The sequence below is a fragment of the Oncorhynchus keta genome, chromosome 20 (genome assembly GCF_023373465.1).
Source record: "Oncorhynchus keta strain PuntledgeMale-10-30-2019 chromosome 20, Oket_V2, whole genome shotgun sequence".
Lineage (NCBI taxonomy): Eukaryota > Metazoa > Chordata > Actinopteri > Salmoniformes > Salmonidae > Oncorhynchus > Oncorhynchus keta.
This window is the reverse complement of record NC_068440.1, coordinates 23,131,104-23,151,163: the sequence shown is the minus strand read 5'-3', so window position 1 is coordinate 23,151,163 and position 20,060 is coordinate 23,131,104. Positions and strand designations below refer to the sequence as shown.

General features: G+C 38.9%; 1 protein-coding gene across 2 annotated transcripts in view; it reads left to right on the top strand.

Annotated features, from left to right (window-relative positions):
- The window catches only part of LOC118371858 (rap guanine nucleotide exchange factor 5-like), a 91,459-nt gene that overhangs the window by 44,722 nt on the left and 26,677 nt on the right, over positions 1-20,060 (top strand). For both annotated transcript variants that reach the window (XM_052472392.1, XM_052472391.1), the window contains exon 9: positions 3,875-4,033. In XM_052472392.1, the coding sequence (XP_052328352.1) occupies positions 3,875-4,033 (159 nt within the window). The remainder of the gene's footprint in view (positions 1-3,874; positions 4,034-20,060) is intronic.

Sequence of the window (20,060 nt, the reverse complement as noted above, 5' to 3'; positions counted from 1 at the left end):
AATAGGCCGGTGACGACGACCGCCGAGCTCCACCCGCCCGGGAAGGGGAAACACCCTCGGTCGAACTCGTGACATCAATAAAAGTAATGAACACTTACCACTCTGCACTTTGGTCCGATTCTTCCTCTTCAGATGACGACACCCGTCATAGTTATCCATCGCTCCACAAATGCTGCGGCCCTTGCAGAGCAAGGGGAACAACTACTTCAAGGTTGAAGAGCGAGTGACGTCACCAATTGAAACGCTATTAGCGCACACCCCGCTAACTAGCTAGCCATTTCACATCGGTTACACTAGCCTCATCTTGGGAGTTGATAGGCTTGAAGTCATAAACAGCTCAATGCTTGAAGCACAGTGAAGAGCTGCTGGCAAACGCACGAAAGTTCTGTTTGAATGAATGCTTACGAGCCTGCTGGTGCCTACCATCGCTCAGTCAGACTGCTCTATCAAATCATAGACTTCATTATAACATAATAACACACATATGGTAAAATCTGGAAACTATCATTTCGAAAAAGTTTATTTCGAACCGTTCCGTATTTTATCTAACGAGTGGCATCCATAAGACTAAATATTGCTGTTACATTGTACAACCTTCAATGTTATGTCATAATTATGTACAATTCTGGCAAATTAATTACGGTCTTTGTTAGGAATAAACGGTCTTCACACAGTTCACAACTGTGAGGTGGCCCAAACTGCTGCATATACCCTGACTCTGCTTGCACGGAATGCAAGAGAAGTAACACAATTTCCCTACTTAAAAGAAAGTCATGTTAGCAGGCAATATTCACTAAATATGCAGGTTTAAAAATATATATGTCACAGTGAACTAGGTGTGTGAGGAATGGAATCAGGCGCAGAGAGTTCCATGGGGAAAAGTAACCGGTCCAGAACACGAACACACCTAACTAACGCACACACGCAACACAAAATTAATCCTGCACTAAACGAGGGCGGGTAAACCTACTTTAAATAAGGAAGCCCATCAAGCACACACAAATAGACACAGGTGCAACTAATAAGACAAAACAAACAGACAACGAAAAAGGGATCGGTGGCGCCAAGTAGGCCGGTGACGACGACCGCCGAGCACCGCCCGAACAGGCAGGGGAGCAAACTTTGGCGGAAGTCGTGACAATATACTTGTGTATTGATTTTAAAGAAAGTGTCACGGTCGTTATAAGGATCGGACCAAGGCGCAGGGTGGTATGCGTACATTCTTATTTATTTAAAGAATGAATCACTGAACAAACTAACAAAATAAGAAACCGAAACGTGATGCTATACAAACGAGTGCTGACAGGCAACTACACATAGACAAGATCCCACAAACACCAAAGGGAAATGGCTACCTAAATATGATCCCCAATCTGAGACGACGATAAACAGCTGTCTCTGATTGGGAACCATATCAGGCCAACAGAGAATTACAAAAAATCCTAGATCTACAAAACCATAGACATACAAAAACCCTAGACAATACAAAAACTAGCGTACCCACCCTAGTCAGTCACACCCTGACCTAACCAAAATATAAAGAAAACTAAGACCAGGGCGTGACAATATCTCTTATCTGTGGTTAGGCCAGGGTGTGACATGGGTGATTTATTGTGTTTCGTCTTGTCTAGGGGTTTATTAGATTTATGGGGTTGTGTTCGTTGTACTTGTCTAGATAAGTATATGGTTGCCTAGAGTGGTTCTCAATCAGAGGCAGGTGTTTATCATTGTCTCTGATTGGGAACCATATTTGGGCAGCCATATTCTTTGGGTATTTTGTGGGTGTTTGTCTCCTGTGTCAGTGTTTGTGCCACACAGGACTGTTTTCACGTTTCTTGTTTTGTATTCTGTTCATGTATAGTTTATCTTATTAAAAAACCATGAACTTTAACCACGCTGCATTTTGGTCCTCCGATCCTTCTCGCCTCTCCTCTTCGGAAGAAGAGGCAGAAAACCGTTACAGATATCTCAGGTCAGGGCGTGACAGAAAGGCATTGATGTTTATGGTTAGGTACACATTGGTGCAACAACAGTGCTTTTTTCGCAAATGCGCTTGTTAAGTCATCACCCGTTTGGAGAAGTAGGCTGTGATTCGATGAGAAATTAACAGACACCACATCGATTATATGCAACGCAGGACAAGCTAGTTAACCTAGTAATATCATCAACCATTTGTAGTTAACTTGTGATTATGTTAAGTTTGATTGTTTTTTATAAGATAAGTTTAATGCTAGCTAGCAACTTACCTTGGCTCCTTGCTGCACTCGCGTAACAGGTAGTCAGCCTGCCACGCAGTCTCCTCGTGGAGTGCAATGTAAGGCAGGTGGTTAGAGCGTTGGACGAGTAACCAGAAGGTTGCAAGTTCGAATCCCCGAGCTGACAAGGTAAAAATCTGTCGTTCTGCCCATGAACCAGGCAGTTAACCCACCGTTCCTAGGACGTCATTGAAAATAAGAATGTGTTCTTAATTGACTTGCCTAGTTAAATAAAGGTAAACAAAAAAACAAACAAAATAAAAAAATCGGCCACAATTGGTGTCCAAAAATGCAGATTACCGATTGTTATGAAAATGCCGATTAATCAGTCAACCTCTAATAGCTATAGATAGATAGTAGACTGAATCATGAAAAAAATCCATAGTAAGCTAGTGTTTTGAGGGTGGACTGGCTGTATTATTGGTCATTAATAGCCTGGTTTTACGCACAACAACTTTCTTTCCAAGCTGGAAGAGTGCACGAGGATGGATCATGTCATGCAGGTTCAGGTAGCCTGTACAGGACAGTTTTATATGATAAAACATCTATTGGTAGCTGATGAGTATACTGTTAGAGCAAAAATGTATTTTACAATCTGCCATGTTTGAATTTTAAACTTTAATTACTGAACAAGTAATTACATTATTGCCACCAGCCAGCAGTCTAAAAATTACAGCATTTTGATACACACACGCACACACACACACACAGGAGAGGGAAGGATGGGAGAAGAGGGGAGGAGCAGACAAGAGAGGAAAGTACACACACACACACACAGGAGAGGAGTGGTAAGGATGAGAGAAGAGGGGAGGAGCGGACAAGAGAGGAAAGTAGAAGAGTGTATACTGAATACACCTTTTACACTCCTTCAATAATTCATTCCCTTCATCATGTGTGTGTGCGTGTTTACTTGGCTGATCTCTCTTTGAGTGAGGAAGTAGAAGAGGGGAGACTGGACTTTGGGTTGTGGCTCAGATAGAGTGTGTTGTTATCAGGGGTGTTTTCTTCGTAAGCAATGGTTTGCAGGAAGGTGTGTGTGTGTGTGGTGGCGGCGGCACCGTGGAATAGTTTCACTCGCGGGAAGTACCCTGCTCACAGCCAATCTGCACACACACAGCGTGTAGACTCCAATATAAATAAACAGTCCATATTGCCTTACTGATGATACCATTATATTACCAAGGGATCTCCTCCATCCCAAATATAACCTGCCCCCACAACAACAGATTATCGCTAAGAACACCCCCTCGTTCTCCTCCACACATCCACACTGGCACATCGAAGCCCACAGCCCCAGAGTTTCTAAAGCCAGGGCGCTGCTAGGGAGGACACGACACTACGTTTCTGAAGAACACACACACACACACACACACACACACAGAGAGGTAGAGAGAGAGGGAGACTGGGATTATTTTGAGTTATTTTCTCTCTTTCTCTGTGATTTACAGAAAGAGACCCTGAGACAGACAGAAAGACTAGCTGACAGACCGTGAGAGTGGGGTAGATTTGATCCAAAATCTATTTTGGGGTGTTACCTACCTTTATATTTAACCTCTCACCTCTAATCCTGTGACCTGATGATATCGTTGGGCTATGGACTAAGATACCTGTTCTCTCAGTCCCGTTCCTTACAGCTGGGGGGGGGGTGTGTGCGGCCGGACGGTGTGTGTGGCCGCGAGGAGCTGACCAGACTAGAGCTGGTCCAGAGACTGGCTGCAGACAGCTGCAGACTGCTGCAGAACCAGAACTACCGAGTACCAGACCACCGCAACCCCACCGTGAGTACACACACACACACACACACACACACACACACACACACACACACACACACACACACACACACACACACACACACACACACACACACCCTCTGACAAACATACTTCTGAATAATATATTTTGTGATAGTATGCTCTAACTTCACGTCAGTGTTTTACAATGTGTGTGTGCGTGTCTGTGTTTGTGGGGGGGTATATGTGTGGATGTGTATTTTACGGACTTCCTTTCGAACCCTTCCTTTCCTCCCCTCTACGTATGTCATCTGTGAGAAGTTGGAACATAATGTCTCTCTAGTATATAACATTCTGTATCTAGTATATAACATTCTGCCTCTAGTATATAACATTATGTCTCTCTAGTATATAACATTCTGTCTCTAGTATATAACATTCTGTCTCTCTAGTATATAACATTCTGTCTCTAGTATATAACATTCTGTCTCTAGTATATAACATTCTGTCTATCTAGTATATAACATTCTGTCTCTAGTATATAACATTCTGTCTATCTAGTATATAACATTCTGTCTCTAGTATATAACATTCTGTCTCTCTAGTATATAACATTCTGTCTCTAGTATATAACATTCTGTCTCTCTAGTATATAACATTCTGTCTCTAGTATATAACATTCTGTCTCTAGTATATAACATTCTGTCTCTAGTATATAACATTCTGTCTATCTAGTATATAACATTCTGTCTATCTAGTATACAACATTCTGTCTATCTAGTATACAATATTCTGTCTATCTAGTATATAACATTCTGTCTCTCTAGTATATAACATTCTGTCTATCTAGTATATAACATTCTGTATCTAGTATATAACATTCTGCCTCTAGTATATAACATTCTGTCTATCTCGTATATAACATTCTGTCTATCTCGTATATAACATTCTGTCTATCTAGTATATAACATTCTCCCTCTAGTATATAACATTCTGCCTCTAGTATATAACATTCTCTATCTAGTATATAACATTCTGCCTCTAGTATATAACATTCTGTCTATCTCGTATATAACATTCTGTCTATCTCGTATATAACATTCTGTCTATCTCGTATATAACATTCTGTCTATCTAGTATATAACATTCTGTCTATCTAGTATATAACATTCTGTCTATCTAGTATATAACATTCTGTCTATCTAGTATACAACATTCTGTCTCTAGTATACAACATTCTGTCTATCTAGTATATAACATTCTGTCTCTAGTATATAACATTCTGTCTCTAGTATATAACATTCTGTCTATCTAGTATATAACATTCTGTCTATCTAGTATATAACATTCTGTCTATCTAGTATACAACATTCTGTCTATCTAGTATACAATATTCTGTCTATCTAGTATATAACATTCTGTCTCTCTAGTATATAACATTCTGTCTATCTAGTATATAACATTCTGTCTATCTAGTATATAACATTCTCTATCTAGTATATAACATTCTGCCTCTAGTATATAACATTCTGTCTATCTCGTATATAACATTCTGTCTATCTCGTATATAACATTCTGTCTATCTCGTATATAACATTCTGTCTATCTAGTATATAACATTCTGTCTCTAGTATATAACATTCTGCCTCTAGTATATAACATTCTGTCTATCTAGTATATAACATTCTGTCTATCTCGTATATAACATTCTGTCTATCTAGTATATAACATTCTGCCTCTAGTATATAACATTCTGTCTATCTAGTATATAACATTCTGTCTATCTAGTATACAACATTCTGTCTATCTAGTATATAACATTCTGTCTATCTAGTATACAACATTCTGTCTCTAGTATATAACATTCTGTCTATCTAGTATATAACATTCTGTCTATCTAGTATATAACATTCTGTCTATCTAGTATATAACATTCTGTCTATCTAGTATATAACATTCTGCCTCTAGTATATAACATTCTGCCTCTAGTATACAACATTCTGTCTCTCGTATATAACATTCTGTCTCTCGTATATAACATTCTGTCTATCTAGTATACAACATTCTGTCTCTAGTATAAATCAAATCAAATGTATTTATATAGCCCTTCGTACATCAGCTGATATCTCAAAGTGCTGTACAGAAACCCAGCCTAAAACCCCAAACAGCAAGCAATGCAGGTGTAGAAGCACGGTGGCTAGGAAAAACTCCATAGAAAGGCCAAAACCTAGGAAGAAACCTAGAGAGGAACCAGGCTATGTGGGGTGGCCAGTCCTCTTCTGGCTGTGCCGGGTGGAGATTATAACAGAACATGGCCAAGATGTTCAAATGTTCATAAATGACCAGCATGGTCGAATAATAGTAAGGCAGAACAGTTGAAACTGGAGCAGCAGCATGGCCAGGTGGACTGGGGACAGCAAGGAGTCATCATGTCAGGCAGTCCTGGGGTATGGTCCTAGGGCTCAGGTCAGTTGAAACTGGAGCAGCAACATGGCCAGGTGGACTGGGGACAGTATACAACATTCTGTCTCTAGTATACAACATTCTGTCTCTAGTATACAACATTCTGTCTCTAGTATACAACATTCTGTCTCTAGTATACAACATTCTGTCGCTAGTATACAACATTCTGTCTCTAGTATATAACATTCTGTCTCTAGTATATAACATTCTGTCTCTAGTATATAACATTCTGTCTCTAGTATACAACATTCTGTCGCTAGTATACAACATTCTGTCTCTAGTATATAACATTCTGTCTCTAGTATATAACATTCTGTCTCTAGTATATAACATTCTGTCTCTAGTATATAACATTCTGTCTCTAGTATATAACATTCTGTCTCTAGTATATAACATTCTGTCTCTAGTATATAACATTCTGTCTCTAGTATATAACATTCTGTCTCTAGTATATAACATTCTGTCTCTAGTATATAACATTCTGTCTCTAGTATACAACATTCTGTCGCTAGTATACAACATTCTGTCTCTAGTATATAACATTCTGTCTCTAGTATATAACATTCTGTCTCTAGTATGTAACATTCTGTTTCTCTAGTATGTAACATTATGTCTCTAGTATATAACATTCTGTCTCTAGTATATAACATTCTGTCTCTAGTATATAACATTCTGTCTCTAGTATGTAACATTCTGTTTCTCTAGTATGTAACATTCTGTTTCTCTAGTATATAACATTATGTCTCTAGTATATAACATTCTGTCTCTCTAGTATATAACATTCTGTCTCTCTAGTATATAACATTCTGTCTCTAGTATATAACATTCTGTCTCTAGTATGTAACATTCTGTCTCTCTAGTATATAACATTATGTCTCTCTAGTATATAACATTCTGTCTCTCTAGTATATAACATTCTGTCTCTCTAGTATATAACATTCTGTCTCTCTAGTATATAACATTCTGTCTCTAGTATATAACATTCTGTCTCTAGTATACAACATTCTGTCTCTAGTATACAACATTCTGTCTCTAGTATACAACATTCTGTTTCTCTAGTATATAACATTATGTCTCTAGCATATAACATTCTGTCTCTCTAGTATATAACATTCTGTCTCTCTAGTATATAACATTCTGTCTCTCTAGTATATAACATTCTGTCTCTCTAGTATATAACGTTCTGTCTCTCTAGTATATAACATTCTGTCTCTCGTATACAACATTCTGTGTCTCTCGTATACAACATTCTGTCGCTCTAGTATACAACATTCTGTCGCTCTAGTATACAACATTCTGTCGCTCTAGTATACAACATTCTGTCTCTCTAGTATACAACATTCTGTCGCTCTAGTATACAACATTCTGTCGCTCTAGTATACAACATTCTGTCGCTCTAGTATACAACATTCTGTCTCGAGTATACAACATTCTGTCTCGAGTATACAACATTCTGTCTCGAGTATACAACATTCTGTCTCGAGTATACAACATTCTGTCTCTAGTATACAACATTCTGTTTCTCTAGTATACAACATTCTGTTTCTCTAGTATATAACATTCTGTCTCGAGTATACAACATTCTGTCTCGAGTATACAACATTCTGTCTCGAGTATACATTCTGTCTCGACATTCTGTCTCGAGTATACAACATTCTGTCTCGAGTATATAACATTCTGTCTCGAGTATATAACATTCTGTCTATCTCGTATACAACATTGTCTCGTATACAACATTGTCTCGTGTATATAACATTCTGTCTATCTCGTATACAACATTCTGTCTATCTCGTATACAACATTCTGTCTCGAGTATATAACATTCTGTCTCGAGTATATAACATTCTGTCTCGAGTATATAACATTCTGTCGCTCGAGTATATAACATTCTGTCGCTCTAGTATATAACATTCTGTCGCTCTAGTATACAACATTCTGTCGCTCTAGTATACAACATTCTGTCGCTCTAGTATACAACATTCTGTCGCTCTAGTATACAACATTCTGTCTCGAGTATACAACATTCTGTCTCGAATATACACCATTCTGTCTCGAGTATACAACATTCTGTCTCGAGTATATAACATTCTGTCGCTCTAGTATACAACATTCTGTCGCTCTAGTATACAACATTCTGTCGCTCTAGTATACAACATTCTGTCTCGAGTATATAACATTCTGTCTCGAGTATATAACATTCTGTCTCGAGTATATAACATTCTGTCTCGAGTATATAACATTCTGTCTCGAGTATATAACATTCTGTCTCGAGTATATAACATTCTGTCTCGAGTATATAACATTCTGTCGCTCTAGTATATAACATTCTGTCGCTCTAGTATATAACATTCTGTCTCGAGTATACAACATTCTGTCTCGAGTATACAACATTCTGTCTCGAGTATATAACATTCTGTCTCGAGTATATAACATTCTGTCTCGAGTATATAACATTCTGTCTCGAGTATATAACATTCTGTGTCTCGAGTATATAACATTCTGTCGCTCTAGTATATAACATTCTGTCGCTCTAGTATATAACATTCTGTCTCGAGTATACAACATTCTGTCTCGAGTATATAACATTCTGTCTCGAGTATATAACATTCTGTCGCTCTAGTATATAACATTCTGTCTCGAGTATACAACATTCTGTCTCGAGTATACAACATTCTGTCTCGAGTATACAACATTCTGTCTCGAGTATACAACATTCTGTCTCGAGTATACAACATTCTGTCGCTCTCGTATACAACATTCTGTCGCTCTCGTATACAACATTCTGTCGCTCTAGTATACAACATTCTGTCGCTCTAGTATACAACATTCTGTCTCGAGTATATAACATTCTGTCTCGAGTATACAACATTCTGTCGCTCTAGTATACAACATTCTGTCGCTCTAGTATACAACATTCTGTCGCTCTAGTATACAACATTCTGTCTCGAGTATATAACATTCTGTCTCGAGTATATAACATTCTGTCTCGAGTATATAACATTCTGTCTCGAGTATATAACATTCTGTCTCGAGTATATAACATTCTGTCGCTCTAGTATATAACATTCTGTCGCTCTAGTATATAACATTCTGTCTCGAGTATACAACATTCTGTCTCGAGTATACAACATTCTGTCTCGAGTATATAACATTCTGTCTCGAGTATATAACATTCTGTCTCGAGTATACAACATTCTGTCTCGAGTATACAACATTCTGTCTCGAGTATACAACATTCTGTCTCGAGTATACAACATTCTGTCTCGAGTATACAACATTCTGTCTCGAGTATATAACATTCTGTCTCGAGTATACAACATTCTGTCGCTCTAGTATACAACATTCTGTCGCTCTAGTATACAACATTCTGTCGCTCTAGTATACAACATTCTGTCGCTCTAGTATACAACATTCTGTCGCTCTAGTATACAACATTCTGTCGCTCTAGTATACAACATTCTGTCTCGAGTATATAACATTCTGTCTCGAGTATATAACATTCTGTCTCGAGTATATAACATTCTGTCTCGAGTATATAACATTCTGTCGCTCTAGTATATAACATTCTGTCTCGAGTATACAACATTCTGTCTCGAGTATACAACATTCTGTCTCGAGTATACAACATTCTGTCTCGAGTATACAACATTCTGTCTCGAGTATATAACATTCTGTCTCGAGTATATAACATTCTGTCTCGAGTATATAACATTCTGTCTCGAGTATATAACATTCTGTCGCTCTAGTATATAACATTCTGTGTCTCGAGTATATAACATTCTGTCGCTCTAGTATATAACATTCTGTCTCGAGTATACAACATTCTGTCTCGAGTATACAACATTCTGTCTCGAGTATACAACATTCTGTCTCGAGTATACAACATTCTGTCTCGAGTATACAACATTCTGTCGCTCGAGTATACAACATTCTGTCGCTCGAGTATACAACATTCTGTCGCTCGAGTATACAACATTCTGTCGCTCGAGTATACAACATTCTGTCGCTCGAGTATACAACATTCTGTCGCTCGAGTATACAACGCTCGAGTATACAACATTCTGTCTCGAGTATACAACATTCTGTCTCGAGTATACAACATTCTGTCGCTCGAGTATACAACATTCTGTCGCTCGAGTATACAACATTCTGTCGCTCGAGTATACAACATTCTGTCGCTCGAGTATACAACATTCTGTCGCTCGAGTATACAACATTCTGTCGCTCGAGTATACAACATTCTGTCGCTCGAGTATACAACGCTCGAGTATACAACATTCTGTCGCTCGAGTATACAACATTCTGTCGCTCGAGTATACAACATTCTGTCGCTCGAGTATACAACATTCTGTCGCTCGAGTATACAACATTCTGTCGCTCGAGTATACAACATTCTGTCGCTCGAGTATATAACATTCTGTCTCGAGTATATAACATTCTGTCTCGAGTATATAACATTCTGTCTCGAGTATATAACATTCTGTCTCGAGTATATAACATTCTGTCTCGAGTATATAACATTCTGTCTCGAGTATATAACATTCTGTCTCGAGTATATAACATTCTGTCGCTCTAGTATACAACATTCTGTCGCTCTAGTATACAACATTCTGTCGCTCTAGTATACAACATTCTGTCTCGAGTATACAACATTCTGTCTCGAGTATATAACATTCTGTCTCGAGTATATAACATTCTGTCTCGAGTATATAACATTCTGTCTCGAGTATATAACATTCTGTCTCGAGTATATGACATTCTGTCGCTCGAGTATATAACATTCTGTCGCTCGAGTATACAACATTCTGTCGCTCGAGTATACAACATTCTGTCGCTCGAGTATACAACATTCTGTCGCTCGAGTATACAACATTCTGTCGCTCGAGTATACAACATTCTGTCGCTCGAGTATACAACATTCTGTCGCTCGAGTATACAACATTCTGTCGCTCGAGTATACAACATTCTGTCGCCGAGTATATAACATTCTGTCGCTCGAGTATATAACATTCTGTCGCTCGAGTATATAACATTCTGTCGCTTCGAGTATATAACATTCTGTCTCGAGTATATAACATTCTGTCTCGAGTATATAACATTCTGTCGCTCTAGTATACAACATTCTGTCGCTCTAGTATACAACATTCTGTCTCGAGTATACAACATTCTGTCTCGAGTATATAACATTCTGTCTCGAGTATATAACATTCTGTCTCGAGTATATAACATTCTGTCTCGAGTATATAACATTCTGTCTCGAGTATATAACATTCTGTCTCGAGTATATAACATTCTGTCGCTCTAGTATATAACATTCTGTCGCAACATTCTAGTATACAACATTCTGTCTCGAGTATACAACATTCTGTCTCGAGTATACAACATTCTGTCTCGAGTATACAACATTCTGTCTCGAGTATATAACATTCTGTCTCTAGTATATAACATTCTGTCTCTAGTATATAACATTCTGTCTCGAGTATATAACATTCTGTCTCGAGTATATAACATTCTGTCTCGAGTATATAACATTCTGTCTCGAGTATATAACATTCTGTCTCTAGTATATAACATTCTGTCTCGAGTATACAACATTCTGTCTCGAGTATATAACATTCTGTCTGTCTCGAGTATATAACATTCTGTCTCGAGTATATAACATTCTGTCTCGAGTATACAACATTCTGTCTCGAGTATACAACATTGTCTGTCTCGAGTATATAACATTCTGTCTCGAGTATATAACATTCTGTCTCGAGTATACAACGTCTCGAGTATATAACATTCTGTCTCGAGCATTCTGAGTATACAACATTCTGTCGCTCGAGTATACAACATTCTGTCGCTCGAGTATACAACATTCTGTCGCTCGAGTATACAACGCTGAGTATACAACATTCTGTCGCTCGAGTATACAACATTCTGTCTCGAGTATATAACATTCTGTCTCGAGTATACAACATTCTGTCGCTCGAGTATACAACGCTCGAGTATACAACATTCTGTCGCTCGAGTATACAACATTCTGTCTCGAGCATTCTGTCTCGAGTATACAACATTCTGTCGCTCGAGTATACAACATTCTGTCTCGTCGCTCGAGTATACAACATTCTGTCTCAACATTCTGTCTCGAGTATACAACATTCTGTCTCGAGTATACAACATTCTGTCTCGAGTATACAACATTCTGTCTCGAGTATATAACATTCTGTCTCGAGTATATAACATTCTGTCTCGAGTATATAACATTCTGTCTCGAGTATATAACATTCTGTCGCTCGAGTATACAACATTCTGTCGCTCGAGTATACAACATTCTGTCGCTCGAGTATACAACATTCTGTCGCTCGAGTATACAACATTCTGTCGCTCGAGTATACAACATTCTGTCGCTCGAGTATACAACATTCTGTCGCTCGAGTATACAACATTCTGTCGCTCGAGTATACAACATTCTGTCGCTCGAGTATATAACATTCTGTCGCTCGAGTATATAACATTCTGTCGCTCGAGTATATAACATTCTGTCGCCGAGTATATAACATTCTGTCTCGAGTATATAACATTCTGTCTCGAGTATATAACATTCTGTCTCGAGTATATAACATTCTGTCTCGAGTATATAACATTCTGTCGCTCTAGTATACAACATTCTGTCGCTCTAGTATACAACATTCTGTCTCGAGTATACAACATTCTGTCTCGAGTATATAACATTCTGTCTCGAGTATATAACATTCTGTCTCGAGTATATAACATTCTGTCTCGAGTATATAACATTCTGTCGCTCTAGTATATAACATTCTGTCGCTCTAGTATATAACATTCTGTCGCTCTAGTATACAACATTCTGTCTCGAGTATACAACATTCTGTCTCGAGTATACAACATTCTGTCTCGAGTATATAACATTCTGTCTCGAGTATATAACATTCTGTCTCGAGTATATAACATTCTGTCTCGAGTATATAACATTCTGTCTCGAGTATATAACATTCTGTCTCGAGTATATAACATTCTGTCGCTCTAGTATATAACATTCTGTCGCTCTAGTATATAACATTCTGTCTCGAGTATACAACATTCTGTCTCGAGTATACAACATTCTGTCTCGAGTATACAACATTCTGTCTCGAGTATATAACATTCTGTCTCGAGTATATAACATTCTGTCTCGAGTATACAACATTCTGTCTCGAGTATACAACATTCTGTCTCGAGTATATAACATTCTGTCTCGAGTATATAACATTCTGTCTCGAGTATATAACATTCTGTCTCGAGTATATAACATTCTGTCTCGAGTATATAACATTCTGTCGCTCTAGTATATAACATTCTGTCGCTCTAGTATATAACATTCTGTCTCGAGTATACAACATTCTGTCTCGAGTATACAACATTCTGTCTCGAGTATACAACATTCTGTCTCGAGTATATAACATTCTGTCTCGAGTATATAACATTCTGTCTCGAGTATACAACATTCTGTCTCGAGTATACAACATTCTGTCTCGAGTATACAACATTCTGTCGCTCGAGTATACAACATTGTCGCTCGAGTATACAACATTCTGTCGCTCGAGTATACAACATTCTGTCGCTCGAGTATACAACGCTCGAGTATACAACATTCTGTCGCTCGAGTATACAACATTCTGTCGCTCGAGTATACAACATTCTGTCGCTCGAGTATACAACATTCTGTCGCTCGAGTATACAACGCTCGAGTATACAACATTCTGTCGCTCGAGTATACAACATTCTGTCTCGAGTATATAACATTCTGTCTCGAGTATACAACATTCTGTCGCTCGAGTATACAACGCTCGAGTATACAACATTCTGTCGCTCGAGTATACAACATTCTGTCGCCGAGTATACAACATTCTGTCGCTCGAGTATACAACATTCTGTCGCTCGAGTATACAACATTCTGTCTCGAGTATACAACATTCTGTCTCGAGTATACAACATTCTGTCTCGAGTATACAACATTCTGTCTCGAGTATACAACATTCTGTCTCGAGTATACAACATTCTGTCGCTCGAGTATACAACGTTCTGTCGCTCGAGTATACAACGCTCTGTCGCTCGAGTATACAACGTTCTGTCGCTCGAGTATACAACGTTCTGTCGCCGAGTATACAACATTCTGTCGCTCGAGTATACAACATTCTGTCGCTCGAGTATACAACATTCTGTCGCTCGAGTATACAACATTCTGTCGCTCGAGTATACAACATTCTGTCGCTCGAGTATACAACATTCTGTCGCTCGAGTATACAACATTCTGTCGCTCGAGTATACAACATTCTGTCGCTCGAGTATACAACATTCTGTCGCTCGAGTATACAACATTCTGTCGCTCGAGTATACAACATTCTGTCGCTCGAGTATACAACATTCTGTCGCTCGAGTATACAACATTCTGTCGCTCGAGTATACAACATTCTGTCGCCGAGTATACAACATTCTGTCGCCGAGTATACAACATTCTGTCGCTCGAGTATACAACATTCTGTCGCTCGAGTATACAACATTCTGTCGCTCGAGTATACAACATTCTGTCGCTCGAGTATATAACATTCTGTCGCTCTAGTATATAACATTCTGTCGCTCTAGTATATAACATTCTGTCGCTCTAGTATATAACATTCTGTCGCTCTAGTATATAACATTCTGTCGCTCTAGTATATAACATTCTGTCGCTCTAGTATATAACATTCTGTCGCTCTAGTATATAACATTCTGTCTCTAGTATATAACATTCTGTCTCTAGTATATAACATTCTGTCTCTAGTATATAACATTCTGTCTCTAGTATGTAACATTCTGTCTCTAGTATATAACATTCTGTCTCAAGCATATAACATTCTGTCTCTCTAGTATACAACATTCTGTCTCTCTATTATATAACTATCCCGCTCCAGAGTACAGGCCTCGGTGTAATGCTCATTCCTTCAACGATAAACGTGAATCCGACCATCACCCCTGGTGAGACAAAACCGCGACTCGTCAGTGAAGAGCACTTTTTGCCAGTCCTTTCTGGTCCAGCGACTGTCTGAGCACTGATGGAGGGATTGTGCGTTCCTGGTGTAACTCGGCAGTTGTTGTTGCCATCCTGTACCTGTCCCGCAGGTGTGTTGTTCGGATGTACCGATGCTGTGCAGGTGGTCTGCCACTGCGAGGACGATCAGTTGTCCGTCCTGTCTCCCTGTAGCGTTGTGTTTTCAGAACTGTGACCTTAATTGCCTACCGTCTGTAAGCTGTTAGTGTCTTAATGACCGTTCCACAGGAGCATGTTCATTAATTGTTTATGGTTAATTGAACAAGCATGGGAAACAGTGTTTAAACCCTTTACAATGAAGAATTGTGAAGTTATTTGGATTTTTATAAATTATCTTTGAAAGACAGGGTCCTGAAAAAGGGACGTTTCTGTTTTTGCTGAGTTTATATAACATTCTGTCTCTCTAGTTTATAACATTCTGTCTCTAGTACAGTGCATTCTGTCTCTCTAGTTTATAACATTCTGTCTCTCTAGTTTATAACATTCTGTCTCTCTAGTTTATAACATTCTGTCTCTAGTACAGTGCATTCTGTCTCTCTAGTTTATAACATTCTGTCTCTCTAGTTTATAGCATTCTGTCTCTCTAGTTTATAACATTCTGCCTCTAGTACAATGCATTCTGTCTCTCTAGTTTATAACATTCTGTCTCTAGTACAGTGCATTCTGTCTCTCTAGTTTATAACATTCTGTCTCTAGTACAGTGCATTCTGTCTCTCTAGTTTATAACATTCTGCCTCTAGTACAGTGCATTCTGTCTCTCTAGTTTATAACATTCTGTCTCTAGTACAGTGCATTCTGTCTCTCTAGTTTATAACATTCTGTCTCTAGTACAGTGCATTCTGTCTCTCTAGTTTATAACATTCTGTCTCTAGTACAGTGCATTCTGTCTCTCTAGTTTATAACATTCTGTCTCTAGTACAGTGCATTCTGTCTCTCTAGTTTATAACATTCTGTCTCTAGTACAGTGCATTCTGTCTCTCTAGTTTATAACATTCTGTCTCTAGTACAGTGCATTCTGTCTCTCTAGTTTATAACATTCTGTCTCTAGTACAGTGCATTCTGTCTCTCTAGTTTATAACATTCTGTCTCTAGTACAGTGCATTCTGTCTCTCTAGTTTATAACATTCTGCCTCTAGTACAGTGCATTCTGTCTCTCTAGTTTATAACATTCTGTCTCTAGTACAGTGCATTCTGTCTCTCTAGTTTATAACATTCTGTCTCTAGTACAGTGCATTCTGTCTCTCTAGTTTATAGCATTCTGTCTCTAGTACAGTGCATTCTGTCTCTCTAGTTTATAACATTCTGCCTCTAGTACAGTGCATTCTGTCTCTCTAGTTTATAACATTCTGCCTCTAGTACAGTGCATTCTGTCTCTCTAGTTTATAACATTCTGCCTCTAGTACAGTGCATTCTGTCTCTCTAGTTTATAACATTCTGCCTCTAGTACAGTGCATTCTGTCTCTCTAGTTTATAACATTCTGTCTCTAGTACAGTGCATTCTGTCTCTCTAGTTTATAACATTCTGTCTCTAGTACAGTGCATTCTGTCTCTAGTTTATAACATTCTGTCTCTAGTACAGTGCATTCTGTCTCTCTAGTTTATAACATTCTGTCTCTAGTACAGTGCATTCTGTCTCTCTAGTTTATAACATTCTGTCTCTAGTACAGTGCATTCTGTCTCTCTAGTTTATAACATTCTGTCTCTAGTACAGTGCATTCTGTCTCTCTAGTTTATAACATTCTGTCTCTAGTACAGTGCATTCTGTCTCTCTAGTTTATAGCATTCTGTCTCTAGTACAGTGCATTCTGTCTCTCTAGTTTATAACATTCTGCCTCTAGTACAGTGCATTCTGTCTCTCTAGTTTATAACATTCTGCCTCTAGTACAGTGCATTCTGTCTCTCTAGTTTATAACATTCTGTCTCTAGTACAGTGCATTCTGTCTCTCTAGTTTATAACATTCTGTCTCTAGTACAGTGCATTCTGTCTCTCTAGTTTATAACATTCTGTCTCTAGTACAGTGCATTCTGTCTCTCTAGTTTATAACATTCTGTCTCTAGTACAGTGCATTCTGTCTCTCTAGTTTATAACATTCTGTCTCTAGTACAGTGCATTCTGTCTCTCTAGTTTATAACATTCTGTCTCTAGTACAGTGCATTTGGAAAGTATTTAGACCCATTGACTTTGTCCACATTTAGTTACATTACAGCCTTATTTAAAAAACGCTTCTTTTTTTTAAAAAATGTCCTCATTAATCAACACTCAATACCTCATAATGACAAGGCAAAAACATTTTTTTATTTTATTTTTAAATATCACATTTACATGTGTATTCAGACCTTTTACTCTGTTTGTTGAACTCCTTTGTTGAAGCACCTTTGGCAGTGATTGCAGTCTCAAGTCTTCTTGGGTATGATGCTACAAGCTTGGCACACCTGTATTTGGGGAGTTCCTCCCATTCTTCTCTGCAGATCCTCTCAAGCTGTGTCAGGTTGGATGGATGGGGAGCGTCGCTGCACAGATTTTTTCAGGTCTCTCCAGAGATGATCGATCGGGTTCAAGTACGGGCTCTGACTGGGCCAAACAAGGACATTCAGAGACTTGTACCAAAGCCACTCCTGCATTGTCTTGGCTTTGTGCTTAGGGTCGTTGTCCTGTTGGAAGGTGAACCTGTACCCCAGTCTGAGGTCCTGAGGGCTCTGGAGCAGATTTCATCAAGGATCTCGCAGTACATTGCTCTGTTCATCTTTCCCTTGATCCTGACTAGTCTCCCAGTCCCTGCTGCTGAAAAACATCCCCACAGCATGATGCTACCATCACCATGCTTCACTGTTGGGATGGTGCCAGGTTTCCTCCAGACGTGACGCTTGGCATTCAGGCCAAAGAGTTCAATCTTCGTTTATCAGATCAAAGAATCTTGTTTCTCATGGTCTGAGTGTCCTTTAGGTGCCCTTTGGAAAACTCCATGCAGGCTGTCATGTGCCTTTTACTGAGGAGTGGCTTCCTTCTGGGCACTCTACCATAACTGCCTGATTGGCGGAGTGCTGCAGAGATGATTGTTCTCCCATCTCCACAGACGAATTCTGGAGCTCTGTCTGTGACCATCGGGTTCATGGTCACCTCCCTGACCAAGGCCTGTCTCCCCCAATTGCTCGGTTTGGCCGGGCAGCCAGCTCTAGGAAGATTCTTGGTGGTTCAAAACTTTTTCCATTTAAGAATGATGGAGGCCACTGTGTTCTTGGGGACCTTCAAAACATTTCTGCAGGGTACCAAAACATTTCTTCAACACGGGGCGGCAGGTAGCCTAGTGGTTAGTGTGTTGGACTAGTATCCGAAAGGTTGCAAGATCGAATCCCTGAGCTGACAAGGTAAAAATCTGTCGTTCTGCCCATGAACCAGGCAGTTAACCCAACGTTCCTAGTACGCCATTGAAAATAATAATTTGTTAACGGACTTGCCTAGTTAAATAAAGGTTAAAAAAAAAAAAAAACACACAATCCTGTCTCGGAGTTCTGCTGACAATTCCTTTGACCTCATGGCTTGGTTCTTGCTCTGACATGCACTATCAACTGTGAGACCTTATATAGACAGTGTTTTTCCAAATCATGTTCAATTAATTGAATTTACCACAGTAGGACTCCAATCAAGTTGCAGAAACATCTCAAGGATGATCAATGGAAACAGGATGTAATGCTCCGGGTGTCGTGGGGGTGAAGTCAAATGCAGGAGACAGAGTTCAATGCTGTGCGTCTTTTAATAGCACCAACGCACCACAGGGTGCTCACAAAAATTACGTTCCCAAAACACAGGGAATCAAAAAATACAATGGAAAAATATACGACCAGGCACTAACACGTACCATTACAACAGAGCCGAAGGTTACAATGAAATAATCCCGCACAACAACCAGGCGGGCCGGCTGACTAATAAAGACAAACTAATTAACATAAACAGGTGCTACCACTAAACATACAAGGAGGGGGAGGAAAAACAATCAGTGGCAGCTAATAGGCCGGTGACGACGACCGCCGAGCTCCACCCGCCCGGGAAGGGGAAACACCCTCGGTCGAACTCGTGACACAGGATGCCCCTGAGGTCAATTTCGAGTCTCATAGCAAAGGGTGTGAATACGAATATTTTTTATTTTTTTTAAATAGATTTGCAAAAATGTCTAAAAAACCTGTTTTTGCTTTGTCATTATGAGGTATTGTCTGTAGGTTGATAAGGAAAATAATTGAATCAATTTTAGAATAATGCTGTAACTTAACAAAATGTGGAAAATGTCAAGGGGTCTGAATACTTTCTGAATGCACTGTATTATTCTGTCTCTTGTATATAAAATGATGTCTCTCTAGTATACAACATTCTGTCTCTAGTAGAGGTCGACCGATTATGGTTTTTCAACGCCGATACCGATTATTGAAGGGCCAAAAAAGACTATACCGATTAATCGGACGATTTTTATATGTATATGTAATAATGACAATTATAACAATACTGAATCAACACTTATTTTAACTTAATACATAAATAAAATCTAG